The sequence below is a fragment of the Convolutriloba macropyga genome, chromosome 3 (genome assembly GCF_964194025.1).
Source record: "Convolutriloba macropyga chromosome 3, txConMacr16.3, whole genome shotgun sequence".
In the NCBI taxonomy this organism is placed as follows: Eukaryota; Metazoa; Xenacoelomorpha; order Acoela; family Convolutidae; genus Convolutriloba; species Convolutriloba macropyga.
The window spans coordinates 65147467-65169644 of NC_134470.1; the positions used below are offsets into that span (position 1 = coordinate 65147467).

Below are 22178 nucleotides of genomic sequence, written 5' to 3' on the forward strand. Positions count from 1 at the left end.
AATTATCTAACGTATAGCTGCAGCCCAGGCAGGATCCGTTATAGCGAGGAATTCACTGTATTGTTTTTCCAGCAGAGGGTACTTCATCTGCATCAGAGTTGTGTTCACACGCGCAACCTGACGCACCTGCTCGAACAACTCGTTCAGCGTAAATTGAGTGAATTGCACATTTAGCAGTCCAGTATTACCCAAGGCCTCAAAGTATTCCACAAATTTGTAGAAGTTGTTGTTCAGGTTGCATGCAACGACGTTTGGAAACTCTATTTCGGATTTGCGATCATAAGAAAACTCGACAATTACGGGCTGAAAAGAGGCAAAAAATTGTAACTGCCAGTCCACCTGATGGTTATTTTTTGCTGGAATAGAAGTTGAGCAACGCCAATATTATAGCCAAATGATGGCCTTTTTGTCGTCTCAAGTTTGAAGACAAGTTATGAATCTTTGGAATATTATTAGGGTAGTTGAAATATTGAAAAAAAGTTGAGCTCTGCGAGTACCCCGCCAACTGTTCCGTTCCTGCTATCTCGATATTTCCAAGCAATTTGAATGCAATTTTTGTGTTCCACAAATTTCTAATGAATCCAAATATTTCCAAATATCCTTCATAGGGACCAATTTTCCGCTCAATACCATGATAATTTCCACGTTTTGAGGCAAACAAAGATTTTTAAAATGAAACCATCATGAACATAATAAACGTAATGATCCTAATAAAATCATAGAAAATTTGATAACTTCGAAAATGAGTTGAAATTTTTTATGACACCGGAAACGGAAAATTGTTGAAACGGAAAATTGAAATGAGAACTTAGTGGAATGTAAGTATTGCAAACAGAGAAAGTGCACCCGAGTTAACCTGAGTGACTTCATTAACTGCGATTATGTCTAATTGCATTGTATGATTTTTTTCTATTGATGATTTTTGCTTTTAAAATATTTGATTGTATTAATTAGAGTTTTCTTATTGCTTTTTTCATGAGATTTGTTTTTTTTTCTTTTCACGCGGTTCATTTTTTTATCAGACTGATCAGAGCAAATTCAGCGGAAAAATTCAAAAGAAATTCAGAATTATACTATGAATTTTCCTTTGAAATGTCTAATAATTGCCATGATCAGAACTCTGGTTATAGTAAAAATCATAAGAGAAATTCAGTACTGAAATAATATGGCACACAGATCCGGAAAAGCAATTCATCTCCGTTAAAAATTTATTTACTTACAAAAATTTTCCTAAAGAAAGCTTTGAAATTATTGACCACAGAAAGAAGTCCAAAACTGTATATGCTGTCGTTTCATGAAAAGTTTACGTTTACTCTGTGAAAACTGAGGAGTCGCTGATTACTATGAAGCAAACGTGATATGAGGTTTTACTACTAAAAAAATAGTAATCAGGTTTATTTTATCATGTTACCCGGGACCATGTAGTAAACAAAATAAAAGGCTGCAATACTGCGCAAATTTGTTCCTCAAAAAATTTTTTTTATCTTTATATACTAAATTTCGTTTCGCACAAAAACAACAAAACTTTAAACCTTTCTTTACCAGCAATTAGGTAGATAACTAGTGGTATCTAATATCTCTGAAATTTACTCAGTTAGAAAAAGAGCTTGTAAATGAAATCTAGGTCAAAAACGATTTTGAAACTTTTTAGAAAATTATTTAAGAACAAAAAACTTACGTAAAAGTAAAAGTTTCGTTTCTTGGAAGAGTAAGACTGACGATGTTAGGGTGGTGTCCCATATATTGCTTCATGAATTTCTTCAAATGAACAAAAAAATTACTGCGAGCCCTTATATATTTTGAAAAATGCAATGCAACACGTAAATTTGTAAAAATGTGTTCATCGTTGTATTTCGTCAACAGATACTTATGCTTATTTGTGACAAACAATATCAGATAAAGTGTCATCTTTTGATTTGCGTGATCACAGCAGTTGCGTGTTCTCTCATATTAAAATTTAAATTAAAGTTCTCAAAGATAGCTACCTAATTATAATTAATAATACATAAATATAAAAAATTGAATAATCAAACAGACGTTTATTACAAAGACAAATTTTCATCTTGTTTTTATACTGTGTATTGTCAATACGCAGCAAGTTTTCTCATGACCATTATCATTCACTAACTTGGCACAAGAAATTCCATTATGTTGTCCCAATGAAGTTAACGTTTGTGTTTGAAATGAATAATCATTCTCTTTAGATGTATTTGAAGTCACCAAACATCCTATTTTTGTTAAATTACTTCTGAAGTACTGAAAAACCAACCTAATGCAAAATTAGATGATGAATCTTTTTAAATTATTCTTTGCAATCTCTTCATTCTGATTGCCATGAATGGTGAAATCTTCTCACCAACCAGTTTTGGCAGCCAGTGTTTTTGGTTGTTAATCGAAAATTGGTCTTTGAGAACAGATTTTTCCTTAAAACTTAACCAGAAACAAATTTTTGTATAACAATCTTAAGGAACTACCAGACAAAAATAACTGCAAATTTTATTCAGTTTTTAATGTTTTATGATTGATGCTTTAAGATACACTTATGACGACAATTCCATTGTTCAACTACACACTCAGAATGAATATTTTTGCTTTTGGTTAAGACATTCTTGGTTGATAAAGTTGTGTCATGTTTTGGCTTGTCTGAAACTAACAACGGGCAGACATTATTTCGCGCACACAGCCGGTTTTCTAGCGCCCAATTTTGAACGCACGATCATCTGCATATCTGTTTCCTCAAGATGGTCGAATAAAAACGCTCGAATTCCTGCAGAAAATCACAAAAATTGTTCTCGTCTCATGAATCATCACAACATTTTTTCTGTGAAAAATCCACCTCCAGTGATTTCACATGAGAAAAGTTTTTCTCCTATGATGATTTATGATTTTTGTGTGATGGAAAATCGATTCTTTATAATCGGAATTCTTATAAAAACATCACTCTAAGTCAGTTTCTTTTGCAAAATTGTGCCTCTTCAAGTCCTTAGAAACAAAGGTTACTCGAAACGCAAAACTGAAAAAAGAGGTTTCATCAAAACTTCAAAAATTGCATGGTAAACAGTGTAATTTTTAACGAAAAATGTTTTATTATTAACAAATTGTCCGTGTAAAAACGGAGCAACGACAGAAAAATTCGTTACACTATAAACTGTTTTTGTTTACACGATTTTCTCTGGCTTAACCATTGGGTTTTTTTGCGAATACCCGGTAATTCATGCAGAATTGTTTTTATTCACAATCCAAATCGTGTTTTTTTTGCACAAGATTTTGCGGAAGCGGCTAAAAATTGTGTACTGATCCCATTATGATTTTTCACTTTTAAACCCAAAATTTTCCCACAAACCTTAACAATCACTATTTTTGAGCATTAATCACTAAAATCTTTATCCCTATGTATTCTATGTATTTATCCCTACGTATTCGTTACCCTATGTATCCCTTATTGTAATTGTTACTTATACTAATTACACAGAGAACTAAAATCAGGATCAAATGATAGGGTTAAAAAGGTCTTGAGAATTTGAGAAACTCTACATCAGCCAACAAACAACTGGATATCAAGACGAGACTAATTCTTGAATATGGGTGGCAAACATATTTTTTACAAAGGGTACTTTTCAAAAAAATTGTTTCTCGTTTTAATGGTGGCCCTACCTTTACAAACATTATTTCGTAGAGGAGTCGAGACTGGAAGTAGAGACAGAACAGGACGAATGAGCAGAACAGAAGTTTCCAGATGTTGCGCTGGTTGTTGTTTCTAGTAGGGGTCACTAAGAAAGCAGCTCCTAACCCGTGCATAGCAGATTCTCGAGCCCACTCAACGAAAACCTCCATTTTCTATTTTACAATTTCTAAGCTTATTTCTATGTTAGCTTTAAAACAAAACTTTATCGTGATTATTTGACCAACTCTTGACCGGACATCACAATTTTCAAAAGTAGTTTTGCAATGAACGAACAATCTAATTGGCCCGCTTCCTAAAAATCAAGCTAGTACTTTTTTTAATAAAAAAGTGAACAAGTTTAAATAATTAGTGAAAGATTGAATAATTGAAGACCCTAAAATTGTCTCCTGAAGGAAATTACACCTGCCTCCAAATTTGAAAGACATATTCAAGCTAGGGTCGCTATAGTAAAAGAGGCGCCATTTGTTAGAGAAAAAATGTCAAAACTCGGAATAAAAAACTTGAGCGCCCCGCATAATCATGTCACAAAGAGGAACATAGTCTTCCTTTTGTTCACAAATGGCGACTTTATGACGTCATATAATCTGAGTGGCACTGGTGTCTGTCAAAACTTGCCTGCTCAAAGGTTCTTAAATGATTTTCGAAAGGTCTTTTTTTCAATCTTTGTTTCAACGGGATAGTCGAAAATTAGTTCCTGAGGTCGAGGAATCATTAGGACGCAAGGTAAAAAATTGCAGGTAATTGCGCAGGTGAAAGCGTTTTTCACCGCAGTGAATGCACGAAAATATGGTAGATCGATACATGCAAAGAGGTACAGGGAAGTTGCCTGCTAATGAATAGAATACACCGCATCCATCGCAACTGATATTTTTCAAAGAAAAAAAGCTTGAATTCATTTTCAATAGCAAGCAATTGTATAGTATAAAAAAACTCGCGAAGAATTCATTGCACTGCGAAAGCCTCTCTTATGGCTCCTGGTCGTCGACAACAGTGACAATACTTGGTCACATCTGTCCACTTACCGTTGTCGGCGACAAAAAATTGATGCGTTAATCGCGGACAACAGCAACGAGCATGCATTTCGTCACACGTAATCATGGATAAACGTAACCAGCAGGTATTTTTTGCATGAATTTAGCCTACAACTTTCTGCTCCGAAATTCATAACAGTTGCTTCACACTCAAGTCAGACATAACTGTTCTGTGAACCGTTAGAACGGTAGTTGCAAAGCGAATTGCCTTCTCAATCGACAGTTAGTACTGCGACGGTCATTTCGTAAATCCGTCAACAATTAAGCATTTTATTAATTGCGTTCTAATTGACACCACCGTAGTTCTTAGATACTCTAAACATGTACAACATTGATTCGTAGACATTTGTGATGATGAGTGTTGACAAGAGTTACAAAAACAGTGCAATCATTGTTCACGAATCATCAAAAAAGGCATGATTGACAAGTGTGGCGGACAATTCTCAAATTGTTGCCAAAAAATGAGCTCAATTCGATTACTGTCACAAGTTTCCACTCATGTTTACAACCTTAATCTTAAAACAGGATCGTGGAGAATAGTAAAATTTTCGGGTACAATTACTCAAGCAAACTTTGTTTCTGCAACGTAAGGTTAAATCAATTGTTCAAAAATTAAACAATGAACGTATTTCAGAAAACAATTCCTTATATTGTAGTATTGCTAATTGGATAATTGCCGCCGCAATTACCGATACTACAGAGAGTATAATTATTTAACCGTCGACTTTGTGAACACTTTAGACTTAGTCTAAACTGACGGAATATTAAGAGAGAGCTATGCTGCGTGAATTGCGTTGAGTGAATGAATACATTATTCATAGCCAAATACTGCTGTGTATTATTTAATACACTATGCAGCGGTCCATACCGGCTGATTCACCACCGCTATTAATACGCGTAATACGTGAAGGATACTGAAGCTATCCAGGCCGCTCTTCAGCACCATTTCTGAAACGAATATATGACTAAAGACGAAGTAGTAGTCGGCTCCACGAATGACCTAGGAATTGATTCGGAGCTAGTCATAGGTCTTGTGATTTTTTAGTCGTGTTGACTCAATTATAAACACGCACGAGACTAGATTTTGCTGCTGAAGGAAATCAGACCAAAACTCAACCAGCGCGAAAGTAAGACGCTAAAAATCTAACCAAAAAATTCTCTTCTCTCTTTTCCTCTCTCTGCTCTAAGAGCGAAACCACTATTTTCTCCGCTAAGCGGGACTATCTGCAGCAATTGTAAGTCTGCCAATTTTCTAACAAAAATAGAGTTAAATTATTATTCATATCCAGCAGTAAGATGGATTCAATTTCTTGATTAAGATTAGATACCCCACCATATTTTCAAGTAGGAATTAACCCCCAATTGTGCTCTATCATTTTTATCTATTTACTAATTAATCTTTGTATCTAACCAATTTTATTTTCTAGCAAATAACACATAGATTTGGAAATTAGCAAAGAACATTGTGAGCATATAGTGAGACTTATTCTAGCACGCAATTAAGGTCGCTACAATAATATAGGTTTAGCTCTAGTGTGGTAATTAAGATCAAGCGAATAAAATACCTACCACATCAGAGTTAAAAACTGGTGCGACGAGGAATAAAGAACGTCGGTTGCTCACACATTTAAGAGCCTGGTGGACTTTTTGTGGCTAGTTTTCCAAACCAAAAACCCAGAGGTCACACAGGTTCTATGGTAGGGCCACATACCGCGCTATCCCAGTACCTGTGTGAGATGTTCTAAGATTCTGAACGTCTCAATTACGACCGACTAAAAGAGACGGGTTCTCCCCACAAAAGAACAGTCCACTGATTTAGTAACTTTGAGCACCGGTTCGTTGCTTCTCAGACCCAGATTTTGACACTGTAGGTTGGTTTTTTAAGCGCACACGTGAGTACATAATTGTGTATCATAAAAAGACGTATTTGTACTTCCCCCCCGCACAAAATTAGACAAGACCGGTCACATTAATGTTACTTTTAGACTAAATAATTGTGTTCAACTTAACCAAATCTTTAATACTGTTAGCATAACGAACTGTACTATCCCCCCTAGTCCTATATACGAAATCATACACCCATATTCATTAATCTAGCTCTCATATATTGTCCGTAAGTTAACTTTAGCGTGTCTTATACATCTTAACTTTTGATTTATCATCTAAATTATTGAACTTATCATCCTCCAAACCCATAGTACTGCAAAAACAAATTGACCCACATGCAAATAAGCCTAGTTTAACGTGGTTCTACCTCATTATACATGCATAGTGTACCTTTTAGTGTCTCTAAAAGTTAATAAATCACTCTGATAGCTACAAATAACGTTGTATTGTTAACCAAACATCCCAGCAGTCACTATAACGCCTCGATTTAGCCCCCCAATTTCCAAGATTTCATAGTTTTGAGTTAAACAAAGTTGGTTTTATGAGATTTTTAGCCCGATTTTGCCTATTTTCTGCCTAATTTAACAGGAATTTATGAGAATTCCTCCTAAAATCAGCCAATTTTACAGAATTTTTCACAAGAATTGTCCGGAATAAAGTGAAAACTTTTAAATTTTATTAGATTTTTGAAGAATTTAGCCCTGTTTGGTGTAGAAATTGTGTGTTTTTTGCCTAAACTCACCTCAGTTCTGACTAAATAATTGAGTTTTGGTGCCAAAATCCACTAAATTTCACCAAAATAAGCCCAGATTGTTCTCTAAAATTGCCAAATTAAGCTCATATATTCCTAAAATTCACTTATTTAGACCAAATTTTTTCAATTTTTACCTAAAAAGTGCCCGATTTTAGAGCCTTTAGTCCTAAATTTCCCCTTTTTGGACCAAAATATTTCAGTTTTTATCTAAAATTCATGCAAATTTATCGGTTTTAATCCAGAATTTGCCTGAAATTAACCAATAACTAACTATAGTTAGTAAATTTTGACCACAATTTTTGCTTTTAGACACAAAATTGAAATAATTTTAACCCGAAACTATTAGATTTGACCCAAATTATTGACATATTAGCCCAAAATTGTCAAAAAATTGTCAAGGTTAGCCAAAATTTTCCCGATTTCACCCTGTTTCATTAAGAAAACACCCGCTTTTGGTAAAGAATTGTCAAAATTTGCCAAGATTTTACAATATTTTGTCTAAATTGATCTGGTAATTGATCAAAATTGACCCAAAATTGTCATTTTTTGCCCAAAATTGACCCAAAATTCACCCAGGTAATCCAAAAATTGCCCGGAACTTGTAAAAAATTACCCAAATTGAACCATAAAAAGTGAAAAATATCTCATTTTGGATACAAATTAGCGGTACAAATCTCAAAATTGCTCTCAAAATTCCAAATAATTTCCTGAAATTCGCCAATAATCCTGAAGTATGAGCAAATATTCGAACACAGAGACAAGAAAATAGCTATTCAAGACTATTAACGTCTGTTTTAAGTTAATTTACTAATAGCAATATAGCGTTTTGTCCAAAATTAACCACCAAAACGGCAAACTTAACGGAAATAACACGATCTTTTCGTGCAACTTTTCTAAGTAAACGTTCCCTTTACTGGTATTTTGTGATATTTAAGTTTCTCCTTCGTTTTTCTGAGCCATATATTCGATTGTACTTGTTGGGGTACGTATAATTCTGCATACAAATTCACTTCAACAAATTTAAATTTCCAGTTTTTGCAAAAAGTTTATGGAATACCTAATAGGAGACAAACAAATAAGTATTAAGGATAACTCAGCAGACTGTCGAGTGCTCAAATACGTCACTGACGTTTAACAATCATACGTGACAATAGTCTACCGTATCAAAAGAACAAAAACTGTTGGTCAAGTAACCATTTTCAAAGCTGAAAACACCTCTCTAGATTATTTGTTTAATAGACTTAATAAACGTGGCTCAATCATCGATTTACAATGTATGTACACTCTACCACACGCTTCCAATAAATGAGTGAAAGCAGCCAAAATCTGAAATTAGTACCCTTGCCAGATAATAAACTCTATAAGTTTGAAAAAGTTTGCATGTTTTCACCCACACTACCTAACTTTGTAAAAGAAATAATCCAAAAAGAAATAGTTTATTGTGTTCTAATAAGAAAATCTGATAGCGATAATCAAATCATTTCCTATCGAGTCAGAGTATATAGGCCAATACTAACAACCGCCTACTCTGAAAGCAATCAAAAACCAAAATTTTGTCAGTCAGGAAAGTTTTTCTGGATAGAATATCGGCTAACCGAAGATGGTTGCTATCAACGAATGAACAAATGCCTATAATTATTTAATATCAAATATTTTTGTATAAAACAAAGTGAAAAACAAAACAAAAACTCTTTTTTTCTATTGTCTTCTAACTTAGCTTATGGATATTAGTACAAAGCACCTAAATGTAACTATTTTGTACGACGATAAAGTTGCAAAAGTTAAAAAGTACACCTTAAATAACGATAAACAATCTCTGATTATTTATTACAGGTTTGTTAACGATCCGCGCCTACACAGTTTTATAACATATGCAAGTTCTAATCCTGATTTTTACAAAATTTTGAAAGCTTTGCACACGCCCAATAGTTATATTGAACTCTAGTTCACTCTAGTACCTAATTTTGTAACTTATACTGTCAAAAATTACACCTTTATTAGAGCAAAAGTTGAATTAAATGAATATTGACGCTAACTTCTTGAATATTACTATCAAACTTGGTCATAATACAGGCAAAGTTACTAGTTATAAATTAGATAAGAAAAAGCAATATTTGTACATTTTCATTAATTTTGATAACATTCCAGGACTAGCTTGTTACATAACACATGCGGAAAACAACCCAAAGTTTAACCAAATTTTAGAGGCACTCAGTACTCCAAATAGTGTTTTCGGAATAGGACCATTTGTTTAAGCAAATTGTCAGAATAATTTTTTTAAACTTTCTAAGTTCTGCTTTTTTTCCTTTGATTAGAATTTTGTATTGTTTCCTTTCATTTATCTTATCTTTTCATACAAAAACTTAGTAATAATTCAATAAAAACCTAAAACAAAAATGGCTAACATCGTAGCATACCCAGACATTTCTCTTGAAAAATTTACAGGCTTAGACCCAAGTGAGGACGTAGCAGATTTTCTAAGTCTAATAGAGAGAAAAATAGAGTTTTCATTAGGAGTTAGACCAGGACCAGGAGATGCACAAAATGCATATGACGCACGTAGAAAAGCATTATTTGGCTCAGTCTTAAGAGGACCAGCAGCCCAATGGTTCGATTCTTTGCCCGCGGCGGAACCATGGGATGATGTTAGGACAGGTTTCCTAAATAGATTCACAGACGAGAAAGACAAGTACAGAAAACGAATTGAGGTAGAAAACATTCGTAGACAACCAGATGAATTAATCAAAAGTTACGTACACAGACTAACAAAAGCAGTGGAAAAGGGATGGCCAGACCCATTCACAGATGCTCAAAGGCAAACTAAGTGTATGGAATTTTTTGTAAGAGGACTAACTCCTCCAGCACTTAAACAAAAAGCGCATCAATTTCTAATAGAAACACCTCATGCAACATGGGATCAACTTAAAAATCATGTGAGCACTAAAGACTTAAGCTTTGCAGTAAGTAGTGATTTCACAGGCACAGCATCTAGCAGCATAGACAACAAAATGGAGATAGATGGTATAAAAGACCAGCTCCAAGAATTAGCAAGTTTAATGAAAAATAACAGAATCAGCGCAGCGTACAACCCAAATGAACCTAGAAACAAACAAAATCACACACGATTTTGTAAATTTTGCAGAAAGTCAGGTCACACAATAGCATATTGCTATGCGAACAGAGACTTTAAAGAACAAAACAGACAGCAACCACAGCAAAGAGATAAGTTCAGAGATAACTATCAAAGCTATAGAGGACTTCGTCCAAGAGAAGATAGTTATGATAGAAATCAGAACCGATACAGACAAGACACTAGACCACATAACAGTTACTACAACCAAGACAACCGCAGACAATACTCTCCTCATCCTAGATCTGAGAACAATAACTTCAGAAATCGCTCACAAAGCTTTGAGAATCGAGATCGACGCTATAATAGCAGATCCAACGATCGTAGACCCCAGGATAATAGGAACTATTCCAGGGAACGACAATATGATCGAAACGATTCCCGAACAAGGTATCGTGAGTCAAGCAGTCCAAGACAGGACTATAGAAGAAGTAACAGTTCTAATCAGAATTCTAGAGATAACAGTAGAGACCGTAACTCAAACAGAGTTCAATTCAGAGAAAATAAAGTTAATGGATTCTTTGTGGACAATCAACAAGATGAAATTAATTTAAACTAGACGAGTCTCCGTACAAAAATAAAAAGACAAACATTTTTATTAACTTGTACATTCACGCCGTCGGAGACAGTAATAAACATAACGGTTTCGAATCGCAGTTTCTAGTTGACACAGTAGCAACGTGTTCCCTAATAAACTTTGATTTCCTACAAGAACTTAAGTCACTGATTGATGTTAAACTAATTGAGTCAAAACAGAAAACAATTGCAGTCAACGGTGAACGATTAAAATTGTTAGGCTACATTCATGTCCCAATCTCATTTGACATTGAAGGCAAATATTACACAGATCTCAAAACATGGGTTTCAGAGAAAAACGGTTGCGAATTAAACATCCTAGGAATGGACTTTTTGAATTTTGCAACAAAATCAATCGAGTTCACAACTCCAAAAATGAACTTAAAAATTTATCCAAACGTCTCAATCACACTCTCAAAATATCAAACAAAAAGTTATCCTTTTGTAAGTAAATTTGAAAAAGTTGTACTTAACAGACCTTTCGAACTAGCACCGAAATCTAGCAGAGTACTAACAATTACACCATCAAACCAATTTTTCAAACAAGGAACATCATTTATAATTGACAATCGACTCCAGGACAAAGGTATTTACACATACAACGTCTATTGTGTAAGAAAAGAAAAAGAGTTGCCAATAATGCTAAATAACCCTGGGGATCGTAAAGTAACAATAGATAAAGGTTCAATAGGATACACTTTGGAAGAAATTTGTAAAAAAACACAAAAGTACACACTGATTGATAACGTCGCGTTCTTAGATGTCTTAACAGAAACTGAAACAGATTTCAATCACATCTTTCATGTGACTGAAAAAGTTGAAAACCCAATTCAGACTTTAGAAAATCCGAAATTAGACAAAACAGATATTAGACAAAAGTTGAAAAAAGCTCAGAAAAAGGTTCAAGAAAAAGAATTTGCAGACCACAATGAATTAGAAACAGATTTTAGTCAAGATCTAAAAGACTTAAAACCAAAAGCAACAATAGAAGGTGAAATTCGACCACAACAAATACCACCAGAAAAACTGGAAATGTTTAGTAAATCAGACCGTGAGTTTCTCAAAAAATTTGACTTCAGTCAATCTGACATTAATGATGCACAATTACTAGATCTCATGAAACTTCTTGCCAGAGACAAGGACGTCTACTCTCAGCACAAGTATGACGTTGGCAAAATAAAGCAAAAATTTCACGTAAAACTTCTACCAAATTCAACCTTGACTAAGCAGAGACCATCACGAGTGCCATTGCACCATCAGGAAAAACTTGAAATTTTGCTAGATCAGCTCTGTAAAGCAGGAATAATTCGAGAAATGGGAGACGACACCGAAATGGGATCTTCATTTATTAATCCCGTTATCATCCTTCCAAAGGGAAACATAGTAAAACTAGTAATAGACGCTAGGTATCTAAACTCAATAACAGACCTAAGTAAGTATTCATGGCCTCTAGAGCCAATAGGTTCCTTATTGACTAGACTAAACGGAAACTACTTCACTACAAGTGATTTATGTTCTGCATATAATCAAGTCCCTCTAACGGAGGAAACACAACAATTGACGAGTTTCGTAATAGGTTCAAAACAATACACGTTTCAACGTGGTTTTTACGGACTTTGCGGACTACCAAACTTTTTCAGTAGGATAATGACAATCCATTTTGCACCCTTAATAAAATCTAGACAAGCCGTAACTTATATTGATGACACAATCATGCAAGCTCAGACAGCTGAAGAGATGTATGCAATCATAAAAAAGTACCATCTTTTGCTACGCAAAGCAGGACTGAAAGCTCAACCTGAGAAAACAAAATTCTTTTTGCGTAAAGTACAATTCTTAGGACATGTAGTAGGAAAAGACGGAATTCAACCAGTAAAGAAAAGGGTTGAAGATCTCAAAGCCTTAAAGACACCTGAGAATAAACGAGATGTAATGCGAGTCCTAGGTTGTTTAGGATTTTACAGCATGTACATAAAGAATCTGCATGTAGACAGTAAGCCTTTTTACGATCTTATAAAAACTGAAACCACTTTTCAATGGACAGATGAACACGAGAAGTTGTTCAAAGAAATTAAGGATCGTATAAGTGAAGATACAGTCTTAGCAATTCCTGACACCAGATACCCCTTCCATGTTCATGTAGATGCATCATCAATTGGTGTTGGTTCAATTTTAGTTCAAGAATTTCCTACCGGAAAACGGATAGTTTCATTTAATTCTCGAGTTTACACAAAAGATGAGCAAAAAATGAGTACAACAGCTAGAGAACTTTGTGGCGTAATTTCTGCTCTACAAACGTATGAGCATTACATAATAGGTTCTCCACATCCAGTTTATCTCTACACAGACCACAAGCCCCTACTGTATCTTTGGGGACGTAGAGGAAAATTATTTCATCGATTTTTCCGCTATCAACTTGTCATTTCACAATTCCAAAACTTAAAAATAATTTGGACAGAAGGCAAAAACCTAGCCTTTCCAGACATTCTAAGTAGAAACGTCTCGATAAAAGACTTAGACAAGTATCAACTGAAACACAAAAAAATTCCGAAAGACATTAAATTCTACGACGAGTCAGGCAACGAAGAAAAATACTTCGTGTTGCATGACAATGAAAAGGGACAGAAAAATGATTGCTACCCCATTCTAAAACAAACTTTTCAAGGAGTTAAAAAACTGAATTTTGAAAATGAAAAATTTTTTCAGACAAACTATAAACCCAGTGATCGAATTTGTTCAACTTCGGACATATCAGAATCCTTCTTGAAAGGAAATGCAATAAATCACTATCGCGGAAAATTCCCACTAAAAGAGCCAATCCTAAGCGAACAAGACGACAGTGAAAATTACTACTCTGATTTGTCTTTAGAATTTGATGATAATTTGGAAAAGGAAAAGGAGCACTTTGAAAAATTTTCTACAACAGAAGACGATCCTCTGTTAGATTCTGTTGAATTATCAGATTTAGAAATAGATGACATGAGTCTTGAGCAAGAGATTGAAGCAAGCAAAGCAAACTTTGATAGAATAGCAAGTGTTCGACTAGCAAAACCAATTTGTGAAAATAACGAAATTTCAGATGGAAAAGAACTAATCGAGAAATTATCTAGTTTTGCTAAAGATATTGACTTGAACATAGCAGCAATCAGCCAGGAACAATTCAAAGACCCAGTCATTCAGACTGTAAGACAACTTTTTGAATCAGGAAACAAAGATGAGAAAAATGTAAAATTTCGACAATCAAAAGCCATGAAAACGTACTTGAATAATTTCGAAAATCTTTGCCTAATTGGAAACATTTTATGTATTAAACAACCAACTGAAGATCCAAATATTCAACACATCAAAATATGCGCACCATTATCCCTCTTCTTAAAAATTTTTGAATTAGCTCACCAAGATTCGCTTTCTGGACACTCTGGAAAAGATAAAACATTGTCAAGCATAAAACGCTTTTTCTATTGGCCAGGTTTATATAAATGGGTTTCTCACTTAATAGCGAATTGTTTAGACTGTCAAAAAAATAAACAAAAACGCAAAGACTTAAATGAAGCACCACTTGAAAAATGGACAGAAACTGTACCTTTCCCCTTCCACACGGTACATATAGATTACAAAGGTCCAATAAATCCACCATCGAACGGAAATAAACATTGCCTAGTAGTAATTGATTCCTTTTCTCGTTACATCCAAGTTTACCCAGTTTCATCAACATCAGCAAGTGAAACAATATCAGCACTTGAGAAATTTTTTCTTACTTTTGGTATACCACAAAAACTTGTGTATGATAAAGGATCAGCCTTTATGAACGAGGAGTTCACAAGTTGGGCTCATGAACTTGGAATTACGCATGCTCCTAGAACAGCATACTCTCCCTGGACCAACGGAAAAGTTGAGATCCAAAACAAACATCTTGGCACACATTTCCGAATCTTTTTTGAACAAGCTAATCGTAATTGGAGTGACTTAGCACCAAAGTTCGCGTTTGCTCATAACACAACAGCAAACACTAGTACAGGATTAACACCCTACGAAATCGTTTTCGGCCAAAAGCCCCAAATTCCCCTTTCTCTGAAATTAGGATTATTAAGGTCTTCCGATTTAACTTGTAATTCAGAATTTTGCAAAGATTTACCACTCCACAAGCATTCAGAACAAAGTAGCAACAACGAACAGATAGATAAACTACTAAAACCAAAACTAAGTAGTTCATTGCTTGCTCGTGAAAATCAATTCAAACAAATTTACAAAACTGCATACAACAGAAGCCTAGAAATTAACTCCAAAGCACATCAGAACAGAAACAAACATAAACTAGGTAAGCCTTTAGACGTAGGACAACTAGTGTTAATGGAAAATCATTCATTCGAGGACGGAAAATCCAAAAAGTTACATGAACTAAGATCAGGACCGTATGAAGTAACAAAAAAATTGACAAATGTAAATTACGAAATAGAACTTGTTGCAAACAAAACTGTCAAAAAAGTTGCTCATAGAAACCATCTAATTGAGTACTTCCCAATCGAAAACACAATTTCAGAATTAGTTGTTGACTATGGTTTAAGGAACGAAAACTTCCAACCGTTCTACAAAAATCTAATGAATAAACAAGTTGAAAAACTTAATAAGCCAGTGGATAAATTTTCCTTTCAACAACCCTTTACTGAAACTGAATTTTTTCCCGTAGACAATTTTACAAGTAATACGGATAACATACACAACGAAAATAATCATGAAAAAACAATTGAAGATAACAATACCACAATAACAAAACCTGACTCAGGATTTCAAGAAGGTTTTTCAACTACGTTTGTAGATAACACACAAACACCTGATAACCGTAGTCGTAGTAGAACTAGAAGTTCTACCCCATACCCCGAAACACGTATTCGTTTTGCAGATCCACCTGACATTAGAGTCAGCCCTGTTAGAACCCAAATCCGTGCACAATCACCCGAAGCCAACCCAACTCCCTCGGATGATCAACGTTCATCTCGAATCGATCGTCGAATTTCGGGACGATTGAAAAAACTTACTACTCGCTATCAAGCGGGATTTACTTAAATCTTACCTTATATATTTACTTTAAAGGTTCAAATCATCGGAAAATTAACTTCCGAGACCTTTTCTCTTACTTCTTCCAGCCTTATTCTTAGCTTTCTAACACAAAAAAAACACCAAAAACTCAGTCAATCACTAATAAAATAAAGTTATTATGAAAAACAATAACTTCCTTTATAAATATTTAACTGCTTTGTTTGTATTTACTGTTGTATCTTTTTGTAGACCCTCAGTTAGAAATGAGTTGGATGACATCTCCCCTACGTTAAAAGTTGTTCATTATGACTGTTCAAAAATGAAAGAAAGCAAAATGTATGCTTTAAATCAAGTAGCCCAATGCAACATTAAACCGGAAAATATTAAAGTTGCACCTGCAACGGTGACACTGTATCAAAGATCATACAGAACAAAAGTAGAGGCAGTGATGTGTCGAGTAAAATCGCAAGCTTTAAGATGGCACTGTGGATTTTTATCGCACTCTTCTTTAGCATATGACCAAATTTCTCTTACAACTGACGTCATAGTAACGCCAGAAGAATGCAGACGTGCAAACAAAACAGGAAAAATTGCAATAACAGAGTACGATAGAACTTATAAGTTAGACATTTCAAATGAAGTTTTAAAACACCAATACACACACGGTGGTCTAAATGAGGACGACCACTTAGAAGATAACACAGATTGCTCTTCCTCAGGAGAAGTAAAACTTTTTTCCTTTGAAACACAAATGCAAAGAGTTGAACTCGAAGTTGATCAGGAAACAAAATCAGTTTTCACCCCATTAGGATTAAAACTTCCATGCGAACTCAAGGAAGGAGGTTGTGAAACAACATCACTAGACCCCTTCGCTTACTCATGGGATGTGCCAGAAAATTGCATTGTTACAAAACTCTTCACTCAAGTCGCAAAAATGATAAAGTTCACAAACGAACCAGATCCTCCACAATACTACATCATAAGTACGCACGACATGCAAAATGATGTTTATCGATTGCAAAACAACATGAAAATAGACCACACGCGAGACATAAAACTGAGGATAAATAATGAAAGAACTTATATTTGTGGAAAGCCTACTCCTTTGTTTATCACAAACTTTGATGATTTATTTGTTTCTTTTACAGGCGGATTTGATATGAATACGGGAAAAACCGTAATTTCAAAAAATAATGTTAATTATTACAAAATGCAAGTCGGCACCGACAACAAAATAAGGGTGAACGGTTTTTACGAGACACCTAAAAACGAGCTAGTTGGTAGCCAATATTTTGGAAATCATAAAAAAATTTTGGAAAATGTTGGAAAAGACACTATCGATTATGATGCTCATATGCGTATGAAAATTAATTTCATGATGTATAAGGTCTATCGAGATTTGGAACAGTCTGACTTCCTTATTTTACAAAATATGTGCGAGCTCAGACGCACTCAAATCCAAATGATCAATGCATTGTCTTACGAAAACAATAGATTGGCCGGATACATGTTAACTGGAAATCGTTCAATGTTCTTAGAAATTGAAGGTGTTATAGGTTTTCTATATCCGTGTCCAAAGAAAATTTCACCGCTTAAAGTACTTGATCGCTGTTACGACCGTATTCCGATCTTTTATGACGGAAAAACTATGTTTGTTAATCCTATTACGCGCCAAACATTTCCATTTGCAAATGAAATAGACTGTACAGATAGTTTCAAAAATTTGTTTCAACTTGATTTAGATAATAATAATTCTTGGTATCAGTTGATGCCGGTGCCAGTTCCTTTTAAACCGCCCGCTGTTTTTGCTCCACAACAAATTGGTTATATTCAAAAAATCCCTGATTATGATTCTCGTCGTGCAGGTATCTACACTGTAAACCAGTTGAAAGATTTTTGGAGAACAATTTTGCATAAATCAGCATCTAATTCAGTTTTGAAAAAGATTTCTCGAACAGTGCTTCAAAACGCACACGAAGACAGTAGTCAACGCGATATTTATCGCGCCGCAGGTCTCAATAATCGACTATACTTAGATTCAATGTTGTCACCATCATTTTTCCTTGATCACTTTAAGAGTACTTTTGGAGAAATCGGCTATTACATAGAAAGAGCCGGAATTTTATTTGCATGTTTCATGTTAATCAAGTTCTTGATCGATGTTGTGATTTTTATTTTAAGAGCTTTCGAGATACAAAAACTATCGAAGAACACTATTGGTTTTTGGAAAACATTACTAGGAGCCTCGTACAATTTGTTTCTACTTTCCCTTGTAACATCAATTTATCAAACACCTAAAAATGATGAAAATTCTGATAACAATACAAACAACGAACCAAACAGAAGTCGATACCTCAAGCACACACCAGATAATAACATCTATCACGACAACAGTCAAATTGAATTGTCACCACTCACTGCACCTGAAGTAGTATCACCTCCTATTCAAGAAATACCACATCTTTATCCTAAAGTTCCTACTGAGCAAGAAGTAAATGCAATTGCTCCCCCATAATTCATTCATCCAATTTTTCTTTTTATACTTAATTAATCACATTTCACCAACTCTTATTAGTTTAAACCTAACTGTTTCAGCATTATGATCTGAGATGCAAAACTTTAATGATCTTTTTGTATCCGAGTACCATAAAGGTTTATTTATTAAGTTTCACGAATTTTACGGACATATATATTACTCTTTTACACCCGCTTATGAAAACTTAGTGCATTTAAAAGTTAGCGCACCCAAATTTTCTGACTTAGTAGACATATTAATTTATTCAGACCACGAAAAATTTTATACTCTTAAGGAATTTTTACTTGATTGTGAATATGGTCTACTAGATTTAGGAAGCAACATCCACTTTCTTTTATAAAATGATGCACTTCGATCTTCAAAAGTCCCTTCGGGAACTAATTATTTTATTTGCTATTTTATACGTTTTAACTAATTTTGCTTTATTTCTTAAACATTTTAGAGAACAAAACGTATTTACAGTACATTGCAAACACTTCAAGCTCCATCAGCACAAGAATAACGTATTGGAATGTACTTTTACTACCAAGGCAGTTTAGTAAGACCTTATCAGATTAATCGATCCTTTACTATCCATTTTCCCTATCAAGTAACTCCCACTCTAGAAGTTTTGTTCGATTTTGTAGACTCTTGGGACGAAGGTTCAATAAAAATACCAGCTTTTTCCCCTTATTGGAACTTTTTTTTAATGCTTTCAGAGCAAAATTTAGACGAGCTTCCCATTGTTATCTCCAACTGGTAATGATTAATATACAGAATAGATCCCTTACCCTTAAATTAAATAACATAAAATATATTATCCTTGGATTATCCACAACCCATAACTCATTTATTATTTATATTCGACAACCCCACAGCATTTTAAATCACTATCTAACCTTAAAAATTAGTCACCCCCAAATACTCGAAATAGCCCTATTCCTATCCTTCTTTTCTAACGCAGAATTAACAATTAAGTATCCTATTCCTTTATTTTAAGTCATGTTTTTCCTTTTGAACCAAGAACTAGTTGAGATTTGCAGCTTCGTGAAGACCTTTGAAACTGAACCTTCCCTTCAAGCATTTATTTTAGTAAACTTGAAGAACGTGAAAACCCAGAAAACATCAACCCTCTCAGTCTACCCCACTTCAATTTACTGGGATTATTTCTTTTACCTCCTCGATAACGAGTCTAAATGTGCTAGAAGTATCTCAACAGAATCCAATAAACTATTGTAATTATGATTTTTCACCTCAACCAGCATTTAGTCAGAATAACTGACATTAAACGTTCCTTTACCGAGACTGACAACTATACCTCCCCTTCCTTAGAAATTTATTATGTTAATATTGACACCCAACAAAATTTAATGAAAACCCTAACTCCCCTCTCACCCCATTGGAATTTCTTTTTGAAAATAGAAAAGTCGCTCGTATTAAAATTAGGTCAATCAAATCCCCCAAATAACCTTAATAACGAAACTATCTATCCATCCCGAGATTTTTAAAATGGGAAATTGTTTTTCCTTTCGAATAGTTTTTCCCCTCCAAAATTCATCACGCCCCCCTGTTGTCGAGTATCGTGATGAATGTCCCATTTGTTTACGAATTACATCATGCTGGAAAAAACTGCACCCTTCGGACGGAGACCAACCCCCCCATCTAGTTTGCACTGATTGCAGAACTAACCTCTTCAAACATTCTTCCCAACCAAATTGCCCCCTTTGCCTCCGCCATATTTACACCGTATCCATTAGTTTTTACTACCGATGCTTCTGCTGCAATCAACTAAAGAAATGTGTCACCTCCTCAACTCACCCGCACATAAAATGTCACCAGGACCTTGGACATTTTGTGTGCAACCCCTGTGCCCAAGATAAACATAATTGCCCCATTTGTCTGAAGAAGATCAACCCTCTCGACGTTTGGTCGGAAAGCTGTTAAACAATGCAAATGCACCCCATTTACGTCCCAATTCTTCTTCTTCTCTCCTTTATCGTCACCCTCTCTGTTGGCCTCCTCCTAGAAGTCCTCATCCTTCTCCTCATCTAACGACCCTTCACCACTAGCAGGTATATACTGCAACACAAAAAACCCAGCTGCGCGGGTCGTCGCACGGAGGGGAGCCACGAGGTCCGAAACCCGATTTAGTCAGTTAAATCTGACACAATCTGATTCAAAGCTTCTAAACAATTAATTTTTTTGTTAATAGGATATTCCGATTTTTAAAACGGAGATTGTTTTCAAAATTTCAATTCCTTCGATTTTTTCTTTTCTTTCTTTCCACCCCGGTGGGAGCTTCGCAAATTGATTCTGCACATAATGTTTGATTGCAATTCTGTACTCTAAGAGTATGATTTTGTTGGTACCTTTAAAAGTACGATTGTTTTCTTTTCAGCACAACTAGATTTCGTTTTAACCTTTATTTGTAAGTGTATTTATATTTATGTTTGACAAGATGTCGAAAAGATCCCACCAGACCGCAACCCCCACATTGCCAGAGGAGCAGTATGACCCATTGACCAACTGGATGGCTGATCTTCCACCTTTAGCAAAGAAGCCTAGAGCAATCCATCCGCGTCAACGTGGTCATCTCAACAAACAACAACATAAACAACAACATCAACACCAACATCAACAACAATACCGACAACAGCATGAGCCCCATCAACATCAACAAACCACAGTTAAAAGCAACTCTCATCAAGCACCTCTTCAGCCTATTCACAGTTCCATAGACGACGGATTGCCCAAGGGAAGAGATTTTCCTTTGAAGGAAGAGAGGCTGGAGCACCAACGGATGAGAGAGATGCATCCGTTAGACAACAATCCAAAATTCGTTAAGTCGTTGGATTATTCCCTCACAATGGACTGTAACCAATGGTGTCTGTCAGAGGAAACAGTGATCAAAAATAAAGTTACCGGCCAGACGATCACTGTTCCCACCGACACCCTACCGGTGATTCCTGACTTTTCGTTGGTACCGGCAATGAACCTGTGGAGACTTCGCTCCCGAAATGCCAACGAAAGGTCATATGAAGTGGCTCACAAGACGCTAGGCTGTAGGATGTACGTCCCTTTTTCCAACCTTACAGCTTTCCCAGAAAACACAAACATGGCCGAAACAATTTCCACCACAGATCTAGTGGTTGAGAACTCCACATTCCGGAAACAACTCTGGGAGTCAGAGAATGCTCTAGCAGACCTTCAGAGCCAACTGAGCGCTCTCCAAATCTCTGCAAAGACAACCAACAACGAGAAAGAGATAATGAGAAAAAAGCTGGTCGTTTGTTCAAAAACTTTAGAAATTAGAGATACCCAGCTAAAAACTCTAATCAAGAAGTCAAATGAGCTCATTGAAGCCAATCAAAGCCTTGCAAAAGAATTGAAAGCGCTAAAATTTATAAAGAACAATTAACATTGATTTCTGATTTTGTAAACTTCCTTTCACATTAATATTCTAAGACTCATTTTCGTCTTTGCTGTACTTGTAACAACTCTTTCACTATTACTTTGTTTATGTGTCTCATGAAATTTTTGTCGCACAGTATCATTGCTGTCCA

The 22178-nt window shown here is 35.1% G+C and overlaps 1 protein-coding gene across 1 annotated transcript in view; it reads right to left on the reverse strand.

The window, feature by feature from the left end:
* Window positions 1-3834, reverse strand: part of LOC142336704 (acid-sensing ion channel 2-like) — a 97599-nt gene extending 93765 nt beyond the window's left edge. The window contains exons 1-2 of the mRNA XM_075385617.1: window positions 3655-3834; window positions 12-303 (exon numbers count right to left, since the gene is read on the reverse strand). Of these exons, the coding sequence (XP_075241732.1) occupies window positions 12-303; window positions 3655-3834 (472 nt within the window). The remainder of the gene's footprint in view (window positions 1-11; window positions 304-3654) is intronic.
* Window positions 3835-22178: the final 18344 nt, after the last annotated feature.